The sequence below is a fragment of the Drosophila hydei genome, unplaced genomic scaffold (assembly GCF_003285905.1).
Source record: "Drosophila hydei strain 15085-1641.00,03,60 unplaced genomic scaffold, DhydRS2 tig00008144-arrow-arrow-pilon, whole genome shotgun sequence".
Lineage (NCBI taxonomy): Eukaryota > Metazoa > Arthropoda > Insecta > Diptera > Drosophilidae > Drosophila > Drosophila hydei.
The window spans coordinates 401,788-424,770 of record NW_022045849.1 but is presented as its reverse complement, the minus strand read 5'-3'; the positions used below and the strand labels follow the sequence as shown (position 1 = coordinate 424,770).

General features: G+C 39.6%; 2 protein-coding genes across 2 annotated transcripts; both read right to left on the bottom strand.

Annotated features, from left to right (window-relative positions):
* Nucleotides 1-10,271: 10,271 nt before the first annotated feature.
* Nucleotides 10,272-11,657, bottom strand: LOC111602644 (homeobox protein bagpipe). The gene is made up of 2 exons (XM_023319809.2): nt 11,158-11,657; nt 10,272-11,011 (listed from the first exon to the last, which is right to left on the bottom strand). Exons 1-2 carry the CDS (start codon nt 11,555-11,557, stop codon nt 10,272-10,274), a joined length of 1,140 nt encoding a protein of 379 aa, XP_023175577.1. The 5' UTR covers nt 11,558-11,657.
* A 7,027-nt stretch (nt 11,658-18,684) lies between these two features.
* On the bottom strand, nt 18,685-22,707 carry LOC111602621 (muscle-specific homeobox protein tinman). The gene is given in 3 exon segments (XM_030225830.1): nt 18,685-19,175; nt 19,651-20,225; nt 21,688-22,707. Coding segments are annotated over 3 exon segments (1,248 nt in total). The 5' UTR covers nt 21,870-22,707.
* Nucleotides 22,708-22,983: the final 276 nt, after the last annotated feature.

Here is a 22,983-nt window from a genome sequence, read left to right as displayed (position 1 = left end):
TACACTGAGAAAAAGCAACAAGCCATTCATTTATTATGTTTTTTTTTAGTTCATTTGTTAACTAGTGAATGGACCTGTATGCCAGCATTCACTCCTCAACTTCCAGACTTAATTACTACTATTTCTATTTCATTCAACGACGGCATCTTTCTTTAATATTGCAAATAAGAGCCATAAAAAGTATAAAATATCATATTTAAAAAACAAAAATGCATAAGAAAATTTTCAAACGAAAGATAATTTTATAAAATTTTTTATTTTTCATATAAAAAATAAAAAAAAATTTCTTTGAATTAAAAAAATTTTATCTCGGCTTGAGAAATAGTCGGCTTAAATTTTAACAACATTTAATATTTGAAATATATTTGTGAATTAAGAAGATTCATTGCTACCTTAGGCAGTAAATTTAAGATTAACATTAAGATTAAGCTTTACTTAATTATTATTTTATTTTTACATATATAAACAACCATGTTTTCGTTCACTTTCTTAGCTCAAAATTGGTCAAAAGTCATTGTTCGACAATTTTCCTGCAAAACTTTCCTGATTTCTTCGAGTGTACACGCAGCCACTAGTTAAGCGTTTTACATGGAAAGTACAACGGGAAAACGGCAAAACGAAGCATTTACAGTTGAGGGCGAACCCCTAAAACTAGACGGCCAACTCCGCCTACCGCCCAAGCTGTGCTGCTAGCTGCTCTGAGTGTGGGTGGCAATCTTTACAGTTAGCCGGCAAACAAATATTTGACTTAGACAAAATGCCTAAGATTTATTTACGATTTCCTTACGTTTCGCCTAATTTGCCATGAAAGCTCACAAAAAACAATAGTTAAAGATTAGCATAGAAAGCAAATTAATCGAAGAGTGACTGGCTAACAGACACCCTGTAGTCAGATATACGCCTTCCTGATATTTCTTATTTATCTTCAATTTGTAGTAAAATTTAACTTCATATGAGATATTTCATTAAGTATTCACCAACAGGTGAAATTCAAATTGAATTGATTTAATATGGTTAATGAATTCACTTCAGTTATTCGAGCAGAGCTTTCACACATGATATTCATTTGAAAGTAATCACAAAATGCTCAGCAATTTCTAATCAGGATATCTCCTAGTCGGCTCAACCCAACCAGAGCACATTTTCTTACCTTTTACTAACGTTTTTATATTTTAGGAAATGAGGTGGGCGTAGGTTATGCTTCTAAGTCTCCTAGCCGTTCAGCTATGGTCATCTGAAAGAAGAGGCTAGAAGTCCAAGAATTAAGTTGAAAACTAGTTTTAAAATATGGTTTTAAATACTTTTTAAGTCTTTCCTTAATATGCTAATCAACATATCATAAATAGTATTAACGAGTTTTCCTTTCTGTGAATTGAATTTCAATATATTTAACATATTTATACATACATAATATATCGAATATATATCTTAAAGATTTCATGAACATATGCTTTGCCTTCGTTCTTCGTTGCCTTACGAATATTTTTGCAATAATAAAGCCCCGGAAAACACTTAAACTTTGGCACTTGAGTCGTCTGCTTAAGTATTTAATGAATCAGAATACATATATAACATGCATATATATTTGTATAAAGACCAAGTCTACTTAAGGCGCCAGAGTGCCAGTCCAAGTGTTCTTAAGAAATTGAGCAAAAAACCAAAAAAATATGAATACAAAGCTTTTTAGTCGAAAAGTATAGAAATGTAAAATCTTTGAACTCTTTAAAGATCATATTCATCATAGTCCAAAATTGATTTCAACATCTTGATCGAAATTGTATAAAATTTGGACTTAAGTGTTGGCTTACCAAATCATCAAGTGTGCAGTATATATATATAGATTTATATGTTTATATGTTTAGTTCAGTTCTTGGCTTTACTCAACTCGAACAGAGATCTGTCAACTAAATAAAATAATTCCAGCTCTCCTCGTTAGCTCTACTATAAGAGTGTTATAAGAAAACTATATAAACAGTCCAAGATCTATTCTGTAGTTAAATTAACAGTGTCGACTACAGAGAATAGCCTACTAAATCATATTATAAATATATCTTCAATCTTCAAGTAACAATGCAGTATATCATCTCTAACTCAATTAATTGTATAATATATATGACATATAAAGATGGAACTAATAAACAGAATTGCCCAAAGACAGTTGCTTCCTGTTAACCCTTGTTGCCCCGCTGCTGTACTCCTCCTTCTGACCTCCTCGACCTCGACAAGTGCACTTGAGGCGAGTGCGAGTCGCTTCATTGGGGATGGGCAGAGAGTCTTGGAGCTCATTATGCATGCACGAGCTGACATTGAAGTGGATAGCGACGCCAGCGCCAGTGCCTGTGCCAGTGCCAGTTTCAGTTCCCGTCCCAGTGCCATAGGCATGCCACGGCGAAAGGGAGAGCTCATGTGCGCATTAGGGTTAGATTGCCCATTCGCATTATTATTGGTATTAGTAACACATGATTACGCTTTATTGTAAACAAAAACTGAGATAAACAGACAAACAGACAGAGGCGCATGAATGCAAATACGGATACGAGCAGCATAGGCTAATGATATGTTAATGCACATGGCGCACACTGCGTATGAGTGCTCTATGTGTGCGTGTGTGTGCGTGTGCGTGCTTGTGTATGTGGCGGCAACTGTTTGTCTGTCAACGGCTTAAGCAAATAAACTTCATTTGAGGCTTATTTGTCGCTGGCTGGAATTTCTGTTTGGCGCTATAAACAGCTCGAATTGCCGCCGGAAGGAGATGGCCAAGCAAGACACGAAGAAGGCGGTGGAGGAAGAGTAGGAGCAAATGCTGCTCCTGACATTAAAGTGGGTGGCGAAGTTCATTGAGTTGTTGTAGCCAACTGCTAAATGGCTTTTCAAAGTGTATTAGTGGCTGAGTGACTGACAATTAGGCAGACAGTGAACCAAAGTGAGCTCCACATTGGAGCTACTCGCCTCAAGTAGCGTGCTGAAGAAGAAGGATATAGGTGCTTCTGAACACATGTGCTGCATATTTAACTACTTCTCAAGTTTCCCTAAATTCATAAAGTTTACAAAAAACAAAAGTTAAACTTCCTCTGAACTTTTTTTGTGTATGACTTCAGCGACAAATATTTTTTTATTTTGTTTCAAATTAAAATGAATTTTGAATCCAGAGGAGCAAGACTTGTCGAACGCCTTAACTTACTTGATATGAACGGACATTCGAACAGGCCAACAGATGGACAAACGAACGAATCAGTCAGTTATAGCCGACTTACAGATTAGTGTGATGGGCATTAGTAGCCATTATTTTGAAAAAGGTTTAAGTTTCCATGCCTTTTAACCAAGTTAATTTCAATTTCTTTCAATTCTCATGCAAATGCTTTAAGACTAACTTAACGGGATTCTTTGAATAACTTGAGTTAGCTTGAGCTATTATTTTGGGGCAAGAACTCTTGGTAAGCTGTGATGAATGCAATTCAATCAAAGTTAGCCAACAAATGCTGACCAGAAGCAGCAAATAGTAGCAGTCGCCTTACCTCTCTCACTCTCTCTCCCTATCTCTCTCTCTCTCTCTCTCTCTCTTAACTGGTAGTTGACGACACGCCGCAACGTTTAAGTGTAATTTTCTTCTTATTCAATTGAAGCATGTCCTTTGGGGTCGCAGAATGGGCCAAAATAAGGATAAGTCAGTGCGTTGCACTGAGTTGGTCGTCGACTTTCGTCTTTCGCCTTTCGACTTGCGACTCGTTACAAATTCATTTCAGTGCCCGCTTTCACTTGAGATCGACATAATGGCCGTTCATTTGCGCTGCTGCCTGGAAATTGTAAGAAATTCGTCTTCTTCAGGACAATTGCGTACGTGAGCCAGAACTAAGGACACCGAAGATGAAAAAATTCTGAATCGAATAGCAGAGAACGGGAGTGGGAATGGAGAGGCGAATGTCTCATCTCGTGTGCTCTGTGCCATGTAATTTGCTCTCTTGCCATGTGCTTCATCAGAAAGGAAATTGAAAATTGCTGCTAATGGCTCTGCCACGGGGGCTATGGGGCGTGGCCAGGCACAGTACAGCAGCGAAAGCAACAAAAAAACCAAGTAAATTTAATGATTATGAAAAAAAGTAGCTATATATATGTATATATATATGAAGAAATGACACTATGAAAATGGGGGCGGAATTCATTTGAATCGCAATTTGCGCTTCTTGCAAGGCCAAAGGGCTAACGAAGCGTTAAGAAGATGCTAACAAGGCTGAAGCGCAAGAGGCAGCGCCTGATGACAATGGACCCCAAAACCTGCTCATCGAGCTGATTTATGCATGCCGTAAAATATTTGTGTTAATTCTTGTGTTCAAATTCCAATTAGCTGCCAGCACATGCCGCCATAGATGTGAGTCCTGAGCTGCTGAGCGGACTCAGACACAAGACTGTGCCGAGTGTGATTGTGGGTGTGAAATAGACTGCATAATGTGCATAGTCCAGCCTCAATCTCTCTTCTGTTTTAGTTTATGAATCTCAAATGGAAGAAAATGGAATGAAAATGGACTTAGAACCCTTATCTATGATTTTGTATTGACGAGAGTCAATGTACTCTAGATATTGATCGAAAATAAAAATATATAATAATTTATCTAATAGATAAGAAGCAATGTCTTAGGCCTCACTTTGGAAGTAAAATCAATGTAAATTGCTATTGTTATTAATGTTCTGTTGCAGTAGGTCTTGAATAGAATAGTCTGAATGGAAGTGAACACAAGGGATAAATGCTAGTTTGTTTCGTATTAAGTCGCTTCGTGAGTCAAGAGACGATAGATTTCTCTTCGCTTGTAGAAGACCTCGCACATACGTAAGCTTCACTGTACCTAACAGCCATATAATGTTGTTTACACTAAACAATGAACACTTAAACAGACTTTAAGCGCTTTGCTCTTTTTTATGTTTCTCCAAATAAATAGATATGAGAAGAACAACAGCCAGCAAAGTGCCCCAACTAAGGTGAGCAGAGACGAACATAACAAATCAGTCAAAAGCAGAACTGATTCATCGTGCTTAGAATGGATTTCACTCGATATAGTAGAGCAACAAAAACAACACACTTTACATTGCCAAACATACTCCCGGGTTAGCGGCCAGGCACAGCTGCGATAGTTCCACTGGAGATTTCACTGATAGCAAAGTTCTTCAAGTGCTTTTTGCTGCCCCCTTAGTAGCGCCCCGGCAGCTGATAATATGCGACCCTAAATAAAAAATTATAGAAATCATATATACATATGTAGATATATGTGAAATCAAAATCCATTGTGCAAGAATCTCACGCGCACTTCCATTGAAATTGATTTTCAGTTTTTCATTTTTTTTTTTTTTTCGATTTTTCCTTCGCTTTAATTGTCGAGCATTACGAGTCGGCAACTCCATTAAAAATGCTAATTAAGTTGCCCCAATGGCACATGTGTGTGCTACACCACAAATTTTTATCTAAACAGCTCACAAAACAACAACAGCAACAACAGCAACAGCAACTGCGACTGCGACTACGACTACGACTACTATATCTTGTATCTAGGATCTGCCTATAAAAGATTCGTTTTATACATGCGGTAAAATTTGAAAATTTTTTAGGCGAAATTTGAACAATAAACAAAATCACAAAAACCAAAACATTTATCATTTCAATTTCTACTCTTTTTTATGCACGCTCAAGCGAAGAGAACTGGGGTATATTAGTTGCATACAACAAGTCTTGCCACAGAATATATTTGAAATTATAAAATATATATTATATCTAGCTATAAGGCTCTATACATAGATGTGGGTACAGGTATAGGTGTAAATATATACACAGATTATATAGCTAACTCTTCTCAGATCTTCGCTAAGGTGCTCCACTGACTCCATCTGTTACTAAATTGCAGTTGCTTGCTAAGGCAAGTATCTCGCAGTCGGTTATTGCATATTGCAAACTTGATTTGCTGATGGAGCTAACAAAATCTGATTTAAATGCTTTTTTATTTCAAGCCAAATAAGCAGAGGAGTGCCTGCAACGCCGCGGGGGCTGGGGGCTGGGGGCTGGGGGCAGGCGCAGGGCAGGGGGTTTGCCACATTACGCAAAGATTTCAACAGCTGCCGCGTTGAGGTTGAGTTTTGAGGTGGGTGGCCATTTTGTTTTGGCTAGAGGGCGAGTGCCGTTATATACGACTGGGCGGCGCACATGCATAAAGAGTGTGTCTGCGCGTGTGTGTGTGGGTGCAACACCATCAACAACTTGCGCAAATAGCATCATCATCATCAGACAACAATTGCCGTGTGTCAATGTGTGTGTATGTGTGGGAGTGTGTGTGGGTTTGCGCTGGCTTCCCATGAAATTTGGGGGACCGCACACAGTCAGCCCGTTGCGTTTCGTTTCGTTTCGTTGCTTCTTGCTTTTGGTTGGTTAATGAAATGCTGAAAAACAATTAACTATAAATTAAACGCACAATTTTCAAAACAAAATAAACATAAATAGCACAGCGCATCATTTTCTTATACTTTACTTTTTTGTTTTGTTGTTGCTTTGTTTTGTTTACGGCATTTATTGGGGGCGAAACATTTCATTAACTCATCTCGGGCTGCCATGCGCTCCCCCCTCAGATCCAAGCAATTAGGCATTCGGACTAGGCCTGCTCTCATCTTAAATCCTTTCTTCTTATCTTTCCCTCTATCTCTCTCACTCACTATCCGTGGTCGTCGAGCCCATAAAACCAAGAGCACAACTTCAGTAATACAATAAGTCAGAGTGCAGTGCACTGCACTGAGAGTGCTCTGCTGGAAGATACCCTGTACGCATCAAATATTCACTTACTATCTATATTGTCTTTATCATCACTATCAATATCATCATCTTCAATATCATTACCATTACACTATCTTTATAATTATTATTATCATATCTGAGCTCTACATTAAACTCTTTGTCGACTTTGCGATTAGGTCCACAAATTCTGCATCATTTGATGAATATGTCGTTGAGTTATTTCTACCAAGAAGTTTGGCTGTTGCATAAACAAGCCCGCCTATGAGCAACACGTGCAACAACAACAGCTACAACAACAACAACAACAATGGCAGGTTAGCTGCAAATCGAAGTGTCAGTCGCCTCATCCTCAATCCCTATACAATGCCCACTCCCATTCTCATTCCCATTCCCATTCCCATTCCCATTCACAGTCTCAGCTCCTTTTATGGCTGGCGCACATGTGTGCAACAGACGCAGCAGCAGCATCAGTGCCACTACAAGCCAACAGGCAACGAGTGAGGGGCAAGGGGTGTGCTCGCGAGGGGCGGAGGCAAGGGGTAAACGATGAGACAAACAGCGCTAAAAACGCTAAAGCAAAGTGCATCCAAATGGGCCAAGAAGAAGCAAAGCGGGGCTAAGATGGGGCAAATGCATTTTGCAATTTGTACAATTTGAGCATTAAGTGAACATTTTGTTTATACTTTAATCTGTCCGATCGGCGGGCTGCTATATAGCCAGGCAGTTGCATTTGCCGTTAAATGCACTCTCAATGGCCGCTTAAGAATGCAGGCCCCAAAAATTCTGTTTAAGCAAATAGCGTAAAATAAGCAACGAATTCTATTTGTTTATGCAACATTTTCAGCTCAGACAAGCGACAGGCGACAGGGCGACAGGGCGACAAGACGACAGCCGACGACTAATTGCAGTTCAAAGATTGCGCATACGCCGCATATAACCGTGACTAATTCGCATTCACTTGCTGTGAGCTGGTGCAGAGCGGCCTCTTGAAAGGATTAGCCCTCGAGTAGTGAGTAGTTGTAGTAGCTGCCGCTGACACTGTCATAAATACATAAAAAGGGACTACATAAACAAATCCTTTAACAGCGCTCACCATAAACAAATGAAGCAAAGACGGGAATCCTTGCAATTGGATATGTGCCACATGCAGCGTGAGCCTTCAGCAGCAGTAAGTAGAGCTGTTGCCACATTCCTAAATGATGTTTAGACTAGAGAAAGAATAGTTAAAAAGGGTGCAACTGAAAACAGAGGAACATTATTGAGCGTTGTTAAATGTAGTAAAAGACTTGATGCTTGCTTTAGCGCTCTGTGAATTAATTAGAAAGTAAATAATTATTATTATTGTTATTTAAATACGGACGGACAGCCTTCCTCAACTTGACTCAACTCATCAAGTATATATATATAACTTACGAGGTCTGCCACGCATCATGCTGCCTGTTACAAACATTTCCAAAAAACCATAAATTGATTTACAATTTTTTATATGAATTAATATTAAGTTTTTTGGAGTCGAATTCAAACAGCTGGAGTTGTTAAGCAGAGTAGCTCATTCACTCACTATTCAAAATACAAAGTTCGCATTTTAATATCATTTTGTAGTAAAGTAGATATAGAAAAATATAACATTTAAATATTAAATATAAAAAAATAAAATAATTACTTATTTTTACTTCAAAGTTTAGTATGTGTGAAAATATTCAAAAATTTAGAATATATTCAAATTGGCCACAATTCGCCTTGTCTAAGGCCTTGATACGGCTAAAGAATCCAATTTTAGTATTTCTTAATACTTTTTTATTCAAATTATACCTAAAACTTTAGTTATATGTAATGCATAGACACTTGTAGTATTGTTAACCTGTGATATTGTTATGATCATTTTTATTTCAATATTCATTGTCATTATAGTTATTCAAGAGAAGGCTGTCAATAGAAAATACGAAAGTTCTTTGAAAATATTCCATCTTCTGTTGAGCTGTGAATGAGTCTAATGCTGTCGACTGGACTCTTCTTTAATGGTTTTACTTGTATTTTTAATAAAGCAAAGTTTGTTTTTGCTTGGGCAACATGAATGTTTAGTAAATTATTTATCTTTCGCATTTCGGCCAGATGAATGATCTATTTCATTGAGCAGATCTGGAGCACTTCCTGTGTTGGCGCGAAAACTGAATTATGGCAAACAGGGCAACAGTCGGGGGCGCCACGCGCGTGTTTTGGCTCGCAGATACCCGCCTAGACACATATTGACACAAGTAATTACAACTGTCAATTGATTTTAGTGTCCCCATTTTCGTAGTCGTAGCACTTGGCTATGGCTTTTAGCTAGAGAATGCGACAGCTCTAGAGTCGGATCTATTGTTGACACAGTTGCCAGGCGCTAGACATAGAGCGAAAGTGCTGCTATTGGGGGGAGGCGCACAGTTGAGGCATAGTTCATCGATCTAGATTAATATGAAAACAAAATTTGTAATTCGAACTGAATTTGTTGTCCCTAAAGTGTTTGCTGCGATCGGGCGATCGTTCGACTGCTGCCATTTGTTTGTTTGTAAACATGAATTGTCGAAATTGTCGCCGTTTGGCACTTGAGGCATGTCCTTGTTGTCGTCAGCCACCAGCTGTGCGGCTAAGGACATGGCATGCACAAGTCCTTGCTTCACTTCCAACCGCTGATCTTGCAAAAGCGCACTGCAAACTGCGTGTGTGTGGGTGTATGTGTATGTGTTAGTCAGACATTTGTGGGTCAGAGACTGTGCGCCCGACTGTGCCTGACACATTGAAGCACTTCTATGCCGACATTGAGTGCCCAGCGCCGTCGTCGTCATCATCAGCATTGATATTCTTCCGTTTCCTCTGGTTCTTTTTTGCAATTCTCTCGGCCCACACGCATGGAACACTTCAGTGGAACGCATCATGAAGCACTTTCCGCTTGATCTGCCTGTCACTTCTGAAGTGCAGTTTGAAAAGCCAAACGTAGCTCAATTTCGAAATGAGGTCAGTCTTACAGCGAGGCAGTTTGAATCGACTTTTTGGCTTGAGTTACAGATCGTGCGGCTAGTCAACCAAATCGAATGCAATATTTGTCAAACATTCTCAAAATTGCAAAGATTTGCAGCTTGAAATGTGGTCAAAGTGATTCTAGCCGATTCATGCATGCCTCAAATTATGATCACAAACTGATCGAATCGTGGCAACTAACAGATGCAATATTAGCTCAACTAAGCATTAGCCAACTTCAAGTAAAAGCTTAGTGATAAAACTCTTTTAACTTGTGTTTGATTATTTGTATTTATTTGCGTAAAGGATTAAACATATATTTACATATGACTAAAACTTAAAGCTACTAAAGCTATCAGCCAGAGACTTGCTCTAACTTTCTCTCGAGAGCGAATTGTAATCTCTTCCTCTTACTCTCTCTCTCCCTCTCTCTTTCTCTCTGAGAACCCACTTCGATTGCTATCACAAAGAGCAAAATTATAAGCACAAACAAATAGCTGTGCACATCTCAATCGATTTCCACATTCTCTTCGCAATCTTCAGTGGCCGAATGATTGCTGTCGGCGCCGCTTTCCACGCTCAACACCTGTGCTGTCTGTCCGGGACTGGGATTACGTGCAGGTGAGGAGGATGCCGAAGAGCCGTTGACATAGCTGGCGGAGAGCGCACTCTGTTGGCTGCTTGGCGGCGGAATGGGCTGCGGCACCTTTGGATGCGGATAGAAGTATGGGAAGTGCACCTGAGGCAAAGGTAAGCCGCCATAGGCCAGTTGCAGCTGATGCCGATAGATGTTGAGCAAAGCTGGATCCAGGCCATGGGGATAGGCGGAGGCAGCCGCTGCTGCCGCTGCGCCAGGTGTCATGTAGGCCGTGCTGCCATCCTCTCGCACCAACACCTGGACGGGCACACGCTTCGTGGCGCTGAGCAGCGCCGCTTCATGCTGTTGGATTTGCTTGCGCTTCGTCTTGTAGCGACGATTCTGGAACCAGATCTTCACCTGCGTCTCAGTGAGCCTCAAGGTCTTAGCCATCTCACTGCGCTCCGGCCCAGATAGATACCGCTGCTGGGCGAAGCGACGCTCCAGCTCAAAGACCTGCGCATGGCTGAAGGCAGCACGCGATCGCTTCTTGCGGCTAAGGGCAGCGCCGCTTAGGCTATCATCGTGGGAGAGCGGCGAGCCGCCACGCCCATATCCGCCAGCGCCGCAGGAGGCGGGCGAACTGCTCAACGGCGGCGGCGAGTCGCAGTCTGCAAGAAAAGCCACAAATTTGCCAAAAGTTAACACAAAGCACTACGACTCGGACGAATTGCAAGCAAAGCTCTATGGAGGCCATTAGCTTAATAGCAAACTAGGCGATAATGGAGTCCATTAGCTAACAAAGGAGTTGACTTACCGGAATCGTTGCTCGTGCAGCGTCGCATGTCAAGGGGTCCCGTAGCAGCGGACAAAGCGGCGCCAAAATAACTCAATTTGCGCTGCAACGAAGCGGAGGTCGAGTTGGCAGCGGAGTTGCTGGAGGAGGAGCTGGCCGGATTGTTGTTGTCCAAGGCATAAAATTGCAAATAGCTCGACTGCTGCGCACTGGTAGCTTGCTCCTGGGCTAGCTTGTAGAGATTGAGATCTCGACAGCACGACTTATTGCTCACTTGCAGCTCCAAGTCGTGCTCCGGATCGGAGATGCGACGCGCGGGCTGACTGCGCGTCAAGATGTCATTGATCGAGAAGGGCGTAGTTAGGGTTTTGCTCAAGCCCGCTAATGAGGCGCCGGCGCTCGCACTTTCCATATTCAACATAGTTCACTTCACACACCAAATATAGATTGTATATATATCAGATATATGTATTCGATTTATGCCAAACTAATCAGTTCTTTTTCGTCTGCACGTCTCGACGGCTGCGTCACAAATGCGCTCGACTGCCGAGCTGTGAGCGCTCTTTAAATAACTGCACCCTGAATGGATCATCCAAATGAGAGAGAATCACTCACATGGTGCTCCCATGTGGCACACTCAAGTGCGGCGACTGCTCTTCTTGGTGGTGGATTCTGTTCTATATTAAGACTTTGAGCTAGTTGCCGTTCGGCTCGCCCATTGGCCAGCCAATTGGCCTCACATTTGAGTTTGCTCTCAAGTGAACTGTAAACAAAAGAAATGGGAATTCTTTCCGTTATTTCTGGTAGTGCCTGCATCCTGTTTATTGTTTATAAATGTGTTAACTATTGTGCAATCGATTCAGGCTTCAATTTGGTACAGTTAGAGTTGACTCTGAGACACAGTTTTCTGTTTTTGTTTTGTTTAGATTTCAGAGAACAAAAGGAAAAACACATCGCATCAGTTTAAAGTCAGTTTAATGGCTCTCTATCAATTTCAATCACATTGTTTACTTTTGCTTAGAGAGCTGTATTTATTTAGTTTCAAGCATTTTGAATAGCTGCTCATATAGGATATATATAGTTAATTTAATCAATACTATTATTAATATCTTATGATTAATTTATAATGTAAAGTTAAGTAGTTAAGTTGAGTAGTTAATCTTCGGTTTTATTTCTTATGCATAGACATAACCTTCCCATAATTAGTTAAACAATATTTAATTTGTACCATTTGTAAGCCGTTTTTCCGTTTCTATAATCAAATTGATGATCTAAAAGCTTACTCTAAAGTTTACTCTAAATTAGATTTATCTTTAAATCTCTAAGATTAATTCATAATTTATGAGCTGAAATCAAATTTGTTTTAACATTCAACAAACTCTTTTTAGAGCGCTTTAAACGGCAGCAACAGTTATGTGCCTGTGCTCACTTAAATCCTATATCTAAGTGCCTTTTGAGCACATTTTCAAAGCCAATTTCTGCCATTGGCTGATTGTCGCAGTCATAAATTCACAGTGGCCTGCGATTGGTCGGGACAGTAAAATGGCTGCGCGCATGCAAAGCAACCTTGCCAGTTTGAGTGATGCTCACAGAGAGAGAGAGACAGAAAGAGAGAGAAAGAGAAACGAGTAAATGGACGTCAGAGCGGAACAGATGCTCTTGCTTGCGCTACGGGCGGGGGATGCTTGCGCTTGTTCTCTGCTACACTTCACACCTTCGGGCTATAATCTTTTTATTGCCAATTCAATGACTCTTAATGCCAATGGGCTGCTGTTGCCGTCGCCTCGGGCAGCCGAAGTCGAAGTCAGCGACGGCGGTTGCAACAAAAGGAAGCAGAATCAGAAGCAGCGTGTGGCTCGAGCCGAGCCCCTTGGAAATGTGTTAACAGGGTATAATGTCTGCTGCAAACGTATGAAATTGGTAGAAGGTAACATTGTTAACAGTTTTCCTTTTGTCTTTACTTTCTATTTCTCCTATCGATACAACTGACTATCCGTTTGCTTTTATAAGCAAAACGCAAAGCACATTTACTCGTGGGTATCTTCTAGTCGTGCACACCCCATTATAACACTCTCTCATGTCCTGCTGTTGCGATTATTGTTGCTGTTGTTGTCGTTGCGGTCAGAATTGAGTAAATAAGTAACCAATTTTCAAGTGCGCTGAAAGTGTTGCACTAGGGGTTGCGGGTTGGAATGTTGGAAGGTTGAGGGCTGAGAGAGGGGATAGCTCGTTATAATGCTTTCAATTGAATGCATTTCAATAATACTCGAATAATTAGTATAATGATGCTTGCCACGCGCTCGCCTTTGTGCCAGCCCATTCACTGAATGGTAGAGCCGAACTTTTTTGTTGTCACTGCTGATGCGATTATCTGCAAATAGTTTATTGAGACGCCAAACAGGTATTAGATTACGAAAAGTAAAACGAATGATGAATAGAGATTTTCAATTAACTTGGCAGCGTCTGTTTGATTTTGTGCACCCACCACCAACCGACAGGCGGCCCTTGCTCATCTTCCTCGCTGTCAACTCTGTTGGTTGTTTTTGTTGGTGTTCGATTCGCTTTAATGGTTTATCAAAAAGCACTTCAATTGTTTGCTTAGCCTTGCTTTGCTTTTGCATTAGCATTCAGAGTCCTTCTGTAAGTGATATTCGAAGCATTCTTTAAGCCAATATTATGAAATTCGAGCCATCTTTTGCGTTCGCTTAGCGTTTGATTGATTTTTGGCAAGTGTTCCTCCGGGTGTTTGCTTTAAGTATATAAAACCCAACTACATTGAGTGACCTATTGATTTATCATTTATTTATTTAATTGAACTATTTTATGGGGACGCAGCTTTAGTGAGTCAATGTTAATAAATAAAAAACTATAAAAGTCGGCCTTAAACGTCGTTTATATATATGTATTGTTGCTCTATATATTTCAATTTCCGTTAATTCAAATTATGCATAATCCACATAAGCTATTGTGTACTGCTTGCATTCACTTTTCACTGCTTATTAGCATCCACATCTTCTACTGCTTTTACACTGGTGGGTTGCACTGCTTGCAAACAAGCAGTGAACTTCAGTTATTCCGTTACAATTTTAAGTTTTGAATCGGAAATTTGTATATAAAACTAAATAAAATTTAAATCTTTAAAAAATATTTTAAAATGCAATTCAAGCTACTTCAAGCAGATCATAATAAGTTTATTAAGCGTAATTTGAGAATATAAGGATTATTTAACTGAAAGACTCTATTTTAATATATATTTATAAGATTTTTATAATTATTATAATTTTTACTTTAAGTTAATGAAGTCTCAACGAGTTTTAATTAGTTAATTATAAAAATTGCTCAAATTAAATATGTTACAGTGACGAATTTGAAATGCTCAAATAACGGGCCACAAAATATATACAGCTCTTCTGAGATTTTCTTAGTGATTTCGATATATACACTAAAATCGTTTACATAGAAATTTGAAGTTAAGTGAAGTGATTGTTGCTACGCCATATATGTTGGATATATATTGATTGATCCATACTTCTCTCTGTTCAGAGACTCACATAGAATATAATACAAGGTGTACAGCTCAACTTTCCTTAAGACTCTGTTTACAGGTGCTTGAAGTGCAAGAGGATATTGCAGGCGGAAGGAAACTGAATTCCATTTCAAACAGAGAGCGGCAATCGCAGTCTCGGGTTGGGATTCGAGCCACTCGAGTGGTATTTTCCACAGGCCATAAATCAAATGCTTTTAAACGACACGATCTTCGCTTTTCGTATGCAATTACTCAATTAATTTGAATATAATTGTCACAATTTTCCACTTGAAGCGCCGCACAACACAAATGATGGACATAAAACAGAAACGTTTAACCCGATCCACATATATAGATGGGATATATATATATACAATACAAAGTAGACTCTATAGAGTGGAAAATGTAAAATGAGCTCGCGATTTTTATGGCCACATCAAATGGGAATGAACAACTCAATGAATAAATTTTTCATCTTTTCTTCTTCGTGTTCTCTTCTTCTTCTCTTGCTTTTCTTTTTGATATAATGTCAAACTCTTTGGGATATTTTTTGTTTGGGTTGAATCCACTTGACAGAGCAAAGATTAAAGACAAAGGCGCCCAATGACAGGCGCAAAGGAAATTCCATTGGAAAATTACGCAATGCGAATGCCACCCGGCTGAGCGAAGAAAAGCGTGGAATGCGTCAAGCCATGCACTTAGCGAAAATCGTCTTTCTTAAAAGAAATATATGTATTTAAATAAACGAGTAATTAAATTCTACACTTTTATTATTTACATTTTATATTTATATATTTCTTAATATTGCAACAAATGTATTTATTTAAAGAAATTTATGTAAAATTGTATATAAATAATATGAATAAATTAAGACTCGATATAATAAAAATATATAATAAAATATATTATAAAAAATCCATAAGCCAAATTCCAATTCAAGAAAATTAAAATTATTTAATTAGTGGCTTTTGTTAAATTAAAAGCAAAGTTGATTAATTAATTATTAAAATTAAAATTTAATTAATAGTTTTAAATATATTTAATTAAACAGATAAAAATTAAAATTAACTATTTTAAGTTATTAAAATAATTCTTACATTTTTTAAATTGGTATAACAATTATTTCTTGTGCAACTTTTAACTCTGCTTTAGACTTAATTTAAGATCAAATCAGAATCAAATGTCATGAGATCTATATTCCACGTTTCTCTTAGTGTATTTTCCTGGTTAAATGTTGCTGTTGCATTTTCTATATTGTTTATTTATTGTTGTTAATAAATCTTAATTTGCTTACCTAACTCTCACTTTGGCGGCTTCTCGCAGCCCAATTTAAATTGAGGAAATGCAAATGAAAGTGGTGAAAGCAGACAGAGAGAGAGAGGGAGAGAGAGTAGGAGAGAATGAGAGGGAGATGGGGTAGCGGCGGCTCGTTACTGCGGCTTGTGGCGCCTTTGATCCTTTGACGCAACATGAATTAAACGGCGCTACAAGCCCAGCCACAACGCATCCAACGCTTATCTCACAGATCCCATGTGATATATGGCAAATGACAAATTTTCCACTTGAGCCACGGTCTAGACTCCAGACGACGACGACGACGACGAAGATATTGTAAGACGAAACCTTAATGCAGCCAGCGTTATTTCCAGCTTCGATTCGTTCGCTAAATCCTATTTCTATACTGTTCTTCTTTATGTTCTGGTCAGTGTGGTCCATTAGGCAACATTTAAAGACACTTGACATGGATTTCGGTTCAAGCAGACCGCAACATGTCCTTTGGGGGCGTTTTGTTTGCCACTGTGCTGACCACGCCCCTCGAGACTAACTGATCTGTCTGAAAGTCTTTAAGAAAAAAAAATTTGATTTGTTAATTAATCAGAGAGGCCCACAGAATTTGAAGCAATTTAATAACCAGAAATTGGACGAAAGTTTTGAATACCAATCTGAATGAAGAAGATTCTGAATAGAGAAGAATCTGATAATAGAAGAATGTGAATGTAGAAGAATCTTAATGTAGAAGAATCTGAACACAGAATATAGAAGATTCTGTATATAGAAGAATGTGAATGTAGCAGAGGTTTGCTTTGACTATATTTGAGAGTTTGTAACATCAAAATTATCTCTTTCTTACTAAGTGGCAGTTGAGGTATTTAGAAGTAACGCTGAGCTCATCTAAAAACTAGTTTAAAAATCCTTAAAAATCTCTATTTTTAATCTTAATTTTGCCTTAAAGCGACCTATCGAAATAGAGTAATAAATGTGAGTAGGAAAGATCAGCAAATTCAGCAGATATCTCCTTGACAGAGGAAGAATTTCTTAATCTTTTTAGGTAGAAGCTGTGTGTAGACGAAGTCTTGAACTTACAGTTAGGCTCAAAGTCTATATGACTATATCATTATAAATGCGATTTCCACTAATTTATTCCTTTGAAAACTTCATAAACTAAAACCAACTAAGAACTTTATTAGCCACGCCCACTGCCAACTGCCCGCTACTTAAAGACAGCCTCTTTAGCCTTGGCTCAATGATTGGCCCTATATGAGCTGAGCTGTCATAATTTTTATCTAAATCCACGACTGATGCGCTCTGATTGACATTTAACCCGAGGCAGCCCAAAAGTTCAGCCTGTCAGAAATGCTTCAGATCAACCCAAAAAAAGAGGAAACAGAAAGTGTGATCAGCTGCACTTGCTCCGTTGCTCCGTTGCCCCTGCCCCTTGGCCTGTGTGGCATATGTTTGTGGAGTAATTGATATGTGGCACTCCAGCACCACAGCAACCACTGCACCACCACTGCAGAGTGGCAGCGGCAACTTTGGCCCCCACACACGCCATGAAATATTAGCCTGGCCTGTCATAAATGTCTGCAATTGTATCTGTATCTGTATCTGTATCTGTATCTGTGTCTGTGTCTGTAGCTGCCACTGCAAATGTATCTGTAGCTGTGACTGTGGCTGTGGCTGCGTCTGTTGTAAAACATTTTACAGTTGCATTGGCTGCCACTTAAACGTTTCATAAAAGCAACCTTTGTAATGTCTGCGACGCAGCCCCCAGCCGCTCCGCTCGCCCCTCTCGCTCAACCCTTTTGCGAAAGGAAAACATTTCATTTTGGTTTTCGTTTTTCGAAAATAAAAACGGAAATTGTTTTTGGCGTTTTTCCTCATTTATTCATAAAACTGATCGTTGCGTTTTGATAAAATTGATTTATGCGGCGATCGACAACAATTATACGCAGATGCGGTGCCTAATGGATCGGTGGCAGCTACTCGGTTACTCGCCTGCGCGCCTCCAATATATTTATACATTTATTCGTATAGCGAGAGATTGTAAAGGGAAAAGAAACTGTGGAACTGGAATATGCGAGCACTTTGTTCAGGCAATTATTAAATTAAACTGAAAGGCAAGCCACAGCAGCTGATGCTCTGCAATTGGTCCTCATTGAGATCAAAGTGAAAAGCTGCTGTATGAGAATCGCCGAGAGATCCCTTTTAAGCTAAGTGAAAAGCGCAAAGAGAAGACGTGTAAAAGAAAGCTGCTTGGGTGAGATACAAGATAGATTGCAAAAGTTGATGGACAAGCTCCAAAAGGGAACGCTAAAAATCTGTGAGAGACAAAAAGACGGAAGGATCTTTTCATAGGGAATGGGAAATGTTAAAAAAAAGAGAGTCACAGAGAGACAAGCTGATAGATAGCAATTGCAGAGAAACCCTTTTAGAGTAAAAACTGATAAATGAGAATAGCTGAATACCCAAGTAAAAAGCTGCTTAGTGAGACTAACAGAGAAGTAGTCAGAAGTTGCTAAAGTTCAAAATATGAGAATCGCAAAGAAAGGCAGCTGCACAGGAATGGCAGGGAGCTTTGTCCTGAAATAGAGATCCTAAAAATGACAAAAACATTTCGTTTCGGTCTTAAACTTTATTTATTGTCCAATAGTTTATATATATACAAGAAGGTACTAGAGTTATGAGGCATTTGCATTGGCTAAGGCATAAGATCTGCATAGGTTGCAATAAGTTAAAATTCTCTACTGATAGTGTTGCTACTGCAGTTGCAGCTGCTGGCCGGTAGGTGGCCACATCATGTGATTGGCCAGCGGTGGCGGCGGCAGCGGCAGCGTTGTAGACGTCGACTGCGACTGCGACTGCGACTGCGACTGCGACGGTTCCGGCTTGAGCTTGAGCTGCTTGGCGAAGCATTCGCTGTCGATATCGCCACGTTTCGATTTGTAACGACGATTCTGGAACCAGATTTTCACCTGTGTGGCGGACAGATTCAGCTTCTGTGCAATTATCTCTCTCTCTGCTCCAGTTAAATATTTCTTCAGGCGGAAGCGGCATTCCAGCTCCAGGACTTGCGCCTGTGAGAAAAGGACACGCGGCTTGCGTTTCATGCGAGGCTTCCCAGAGACATTGCTGCCATTGTTGTTGTTGTTAGTATTGCTGCTGCTGTTATTGTTGTTGTTGTTGTTGCTGTTCTTGCGCAGCTCGGAGCGTGAGGAGGTCACCTGGCTGTCCTCTGAAAGGAAGAGTTTAAAGAGCTGTCAGCAAATCGGGAGGATATTGAGGGAATTGACTGATTGGAAACTGATCGATAATGACTGACGGATGTTATCGATAACGATAACAGATAAAAAAAATCATGGTACTAATTGAGCATCGACCATTGACTGATAAATGGAATTATAGGTAATCTCAGATGTATTCTTTTTTCTGAAACAAACAGACAATAAGCATGGGAGTTACATATTGGCCTTTAGCTCTGCTTTTGCGATATTATCGACAATTCAAATTGAATACAATCGATAAATGGAAATCTTGTCATGCAAATAGATTCGCAGTTGATGTTCATTTTGTGTTATCTACTCTTTGCTCAACGAGATTGACGCAGATTGACTGAGTGACGTTATCGATAAATTGACAAATAGTTTGCCATCTTATCGACTTCTGCTTATGATTGACTCGAACTGAGAAGGATATTGCATAGAACTTACTTTTCTTGGCGCACTCCGTCGTGCCGTTCATGAGCCTTGGCTCGAGCAGTCGCTGTGCAATGCCGTTGCTATTGGCCAGTTTGTGGCTGGGCGCCAGAGACTCCACCTCCGTCGAGCTGTTCAGATCGAGTGTGGGCGAGGGCGTGACATAGGGCGTGGGTATATACTCGCTTTTGATTGCTGTGCTGGGCGCCACGATTGCCGAGGGACTGGCGTACACATCCGACGCGTTGTAGTTGTAGTTGTAGTTGGTCTGATAGCCGCCAGCTGTGGGCGTGGCATAGAACTGAGAGGCGCTCACATTGTATGGTGACTGATAGCTCTGATGTGAATGTGGATGGGGATGTGGATGTGGGTGGGCATGCTGTAGCATATGGCTGGGCATGCCATAGTCCTGATGATAGCTGGCATAGAGCTGATGATGGCCGTGCGACGACGATGGCGGCGGCAACAGCGGCGACAGCGCGGATGCTGCCAAAGCATCCTGCTCTGGCTCGAGAAGATGTGACTGCAGATGCTGCTGCTGCTGCTGATGCTGCTGCTGCTGGAGTTGAAGCTGTGAGAGCTGCGCCTGGCTGGCCTGTTCGAGTGGATGCTGTAACTGTTGCTGTTGTTGCTGCTGCTGCTGCTGCTGCTGCTGCTGTTGGTACTCAGCGGCGCCATAGAGCGCGGAGGCGCTGCAGGACAACAAAAGGAAGAAAAAGCGAAAAGTGAATATTCAGTTTTATTGGCCTGCTTAGCACATGTTGCATGCCGGCTATATGTCCTGCTGGCTGTATATATCCGGCCCCTTGGTGACATCATTTCATGCCTCATCACAATTACTGCACATGCGAATCACACATGTTGCCCAGGACACAGGCAGCTCAGCTCAAGGTCCGGCGCCTGCCTCGCCACGTCTGCCTGCCTGCCTGCCTCGTTCTCTGACTTCGACTTTGTTTTTCTTATTGTTAAAACTTTGTCTGGCTGCGGCTGCATTTCGTCTTTGTTTTTCGTCTTTCGCCTTTCGTCTCTTGCCTCTTGTACAAATAACAATGATTTGTCCTTTTAGTCCTATTTGCAATTCATGCTGTTCATATGTTTTTATAGGATTTCTTATACTGCAACTCTCTCTCTCTCTCTCAGTATCCCACGCTATATCTAACTATGTCTCTTTATCGGCTTCTCAGCCTAAAGGTTAGCATAATATTATTGTTTCGTGGAAATTGGTAGAAATTAATTTCCTTTGCAGCCTTATTAAAAATAAATAATATAAAATATACAAAAAAAAAGTATTTGGCATGTCCAAGAAGGAGATTTGTAGAAAGGTTTGCTGTGAACAGGTAGATGTGTCAATAACTCTTATACTAAGTCTTATATTACACCGTTTATACAGTATTTCCTATTAGGCTGTCTTCTATTATATCTTCGATTATGGCATTACTTAATTAATGTTAAGTTCTCTTTATTATGATATTTGGTAGACAAAAAAAACAGTTCTATATTAAAACTATAACCTTATGTTTACATTATAATAAAAATAATTTTATACATGTAAATGAAACTCGAAGAAAAATCGATTTAATTTTTAGATCTTTGGAAAGTTTTTGACAACTAGTGCAAAATAATTTTGTAGTTAAAGGCCCAAAATGTCATCAATATTTCTTATTTAAAAAGAAATTTATTTCAATTAAACCCTTGGGTGACTTTAAAAATTTTCAATTTGAAATCGTTATCTAGAAAATCTAGAGATAAAAACGAAAAATAGATTTTTCATATACTTCAAATTTGTCTCAAGAAAATTTACAAAAATTCCTTAAAATACATGCAATGCATTGACTTAACTGTTATAAGCTGTTATTAATTGCTTAAAAGAATAGATAGAAAATAAATATTCTTATACATCGTATCGTATAACAGTTAATAACTGTAACCAATCGTATAACAATTAAACATCCACTTTGCTTGTGAACAGTAATTGTTATACACAATAAAACATCAATAGTGTTCCATTGTTATACCCTCTTACATCTAGTATAATTAGCTGTTAGGTCTTACCTCTCCAGATGTCCGTAGGCGCCATCGTATGCCTCCGTTTGATTAACCATGTTCAGTATATCCTTGACCGAGAATGGGGTTGTGTTTAGAGCATCCGCATTGGTCAGGCTGCTGGGGCTGGGCGTTTGATTGTAGTCATAGTAGACGGCGGACTGTGCCTGGTGCTGATGATGTTGCAACATTTCTTAATATGTGATTTTGTATTTTTATTTATTTGCTTTGCTGTTTGTTTGGCTTTGCCACAATTCGAATCACTCGAGAGGGTCGCACTTTAAATTAAAATAAATACAGCAATTTGCCAAAATGCACTTGACTCGAATGGACTCGAACGACACTTGAGGAGGCGAGAGAGTGGGGGAGGGCAACAGCGATTATGCTTAGGTGCGAGGGGTTGGGGTGCTATCGTATTCGCCTTATTGAGCTGTGTAAACTTCAACGATGCGCCGTTCCGCTGCGCACTCGAGCGCGTCCTCAATTTGTCAGCGCGTTTTTCGTACTGAATGAAAATTGAATCTTTGCAGGCGCTGGCCAAACACCCACACAACCTCATAGCCACACATACGCATATACACACACACGCACAAGACATGCTCTTATGCGTCTATGCTACTTGCTCAAGAAAATGGCGGATCTGTAGCCAATCACAGCGCAGCAGAGGCCAAGCAGCTAAATGTTTGTGAACTGTGTATGTGTGTGTAGTGTGTGGTTTGTGTGCATATGTGTTTGTTTTGTGTGTTCTCTTTTTGTTGTTGTTGGTGTTGTTTGTTCGCAGCCTCTTCATGCAGATTTAATTTCGCTGCTTGAACTTAAGTATGTGTATTTATTACTGCAAAGTCCTTAAGTCATTTTTCTACACAAAAATATACATACAAATAATAAACCATGTTAATTGGCGCTTTTTAATCGCTGATCCAATTTCAAGTGGAGCTCAAGTGCAGAATTTCGCACACTTGACTCAATAAACACATCTGATGAACGATGAACTTTAAAGTGTTACGGTATAAATAAAGTATTATCTCCACGATTTGTCAGACTACGTATATTTTCATTACCAAGTCACGTAAAATATGTATTTTACTGATATACATAGCTAACCGATATTAATTTTAAGCATCTTGTTGTACAAGTAATATAATTTTACCCCGATATTTAATGTATGATAAAATATTTATATGTAGAATGTAATAAAACTAAAAATTATAAATAATTTATTTTTCTTAAATAAATATCAAAGTCATTGCTTTAATATATTTAAAATGAATATGTTGGCAGTTAATTTGAATTGTTAAATCATAT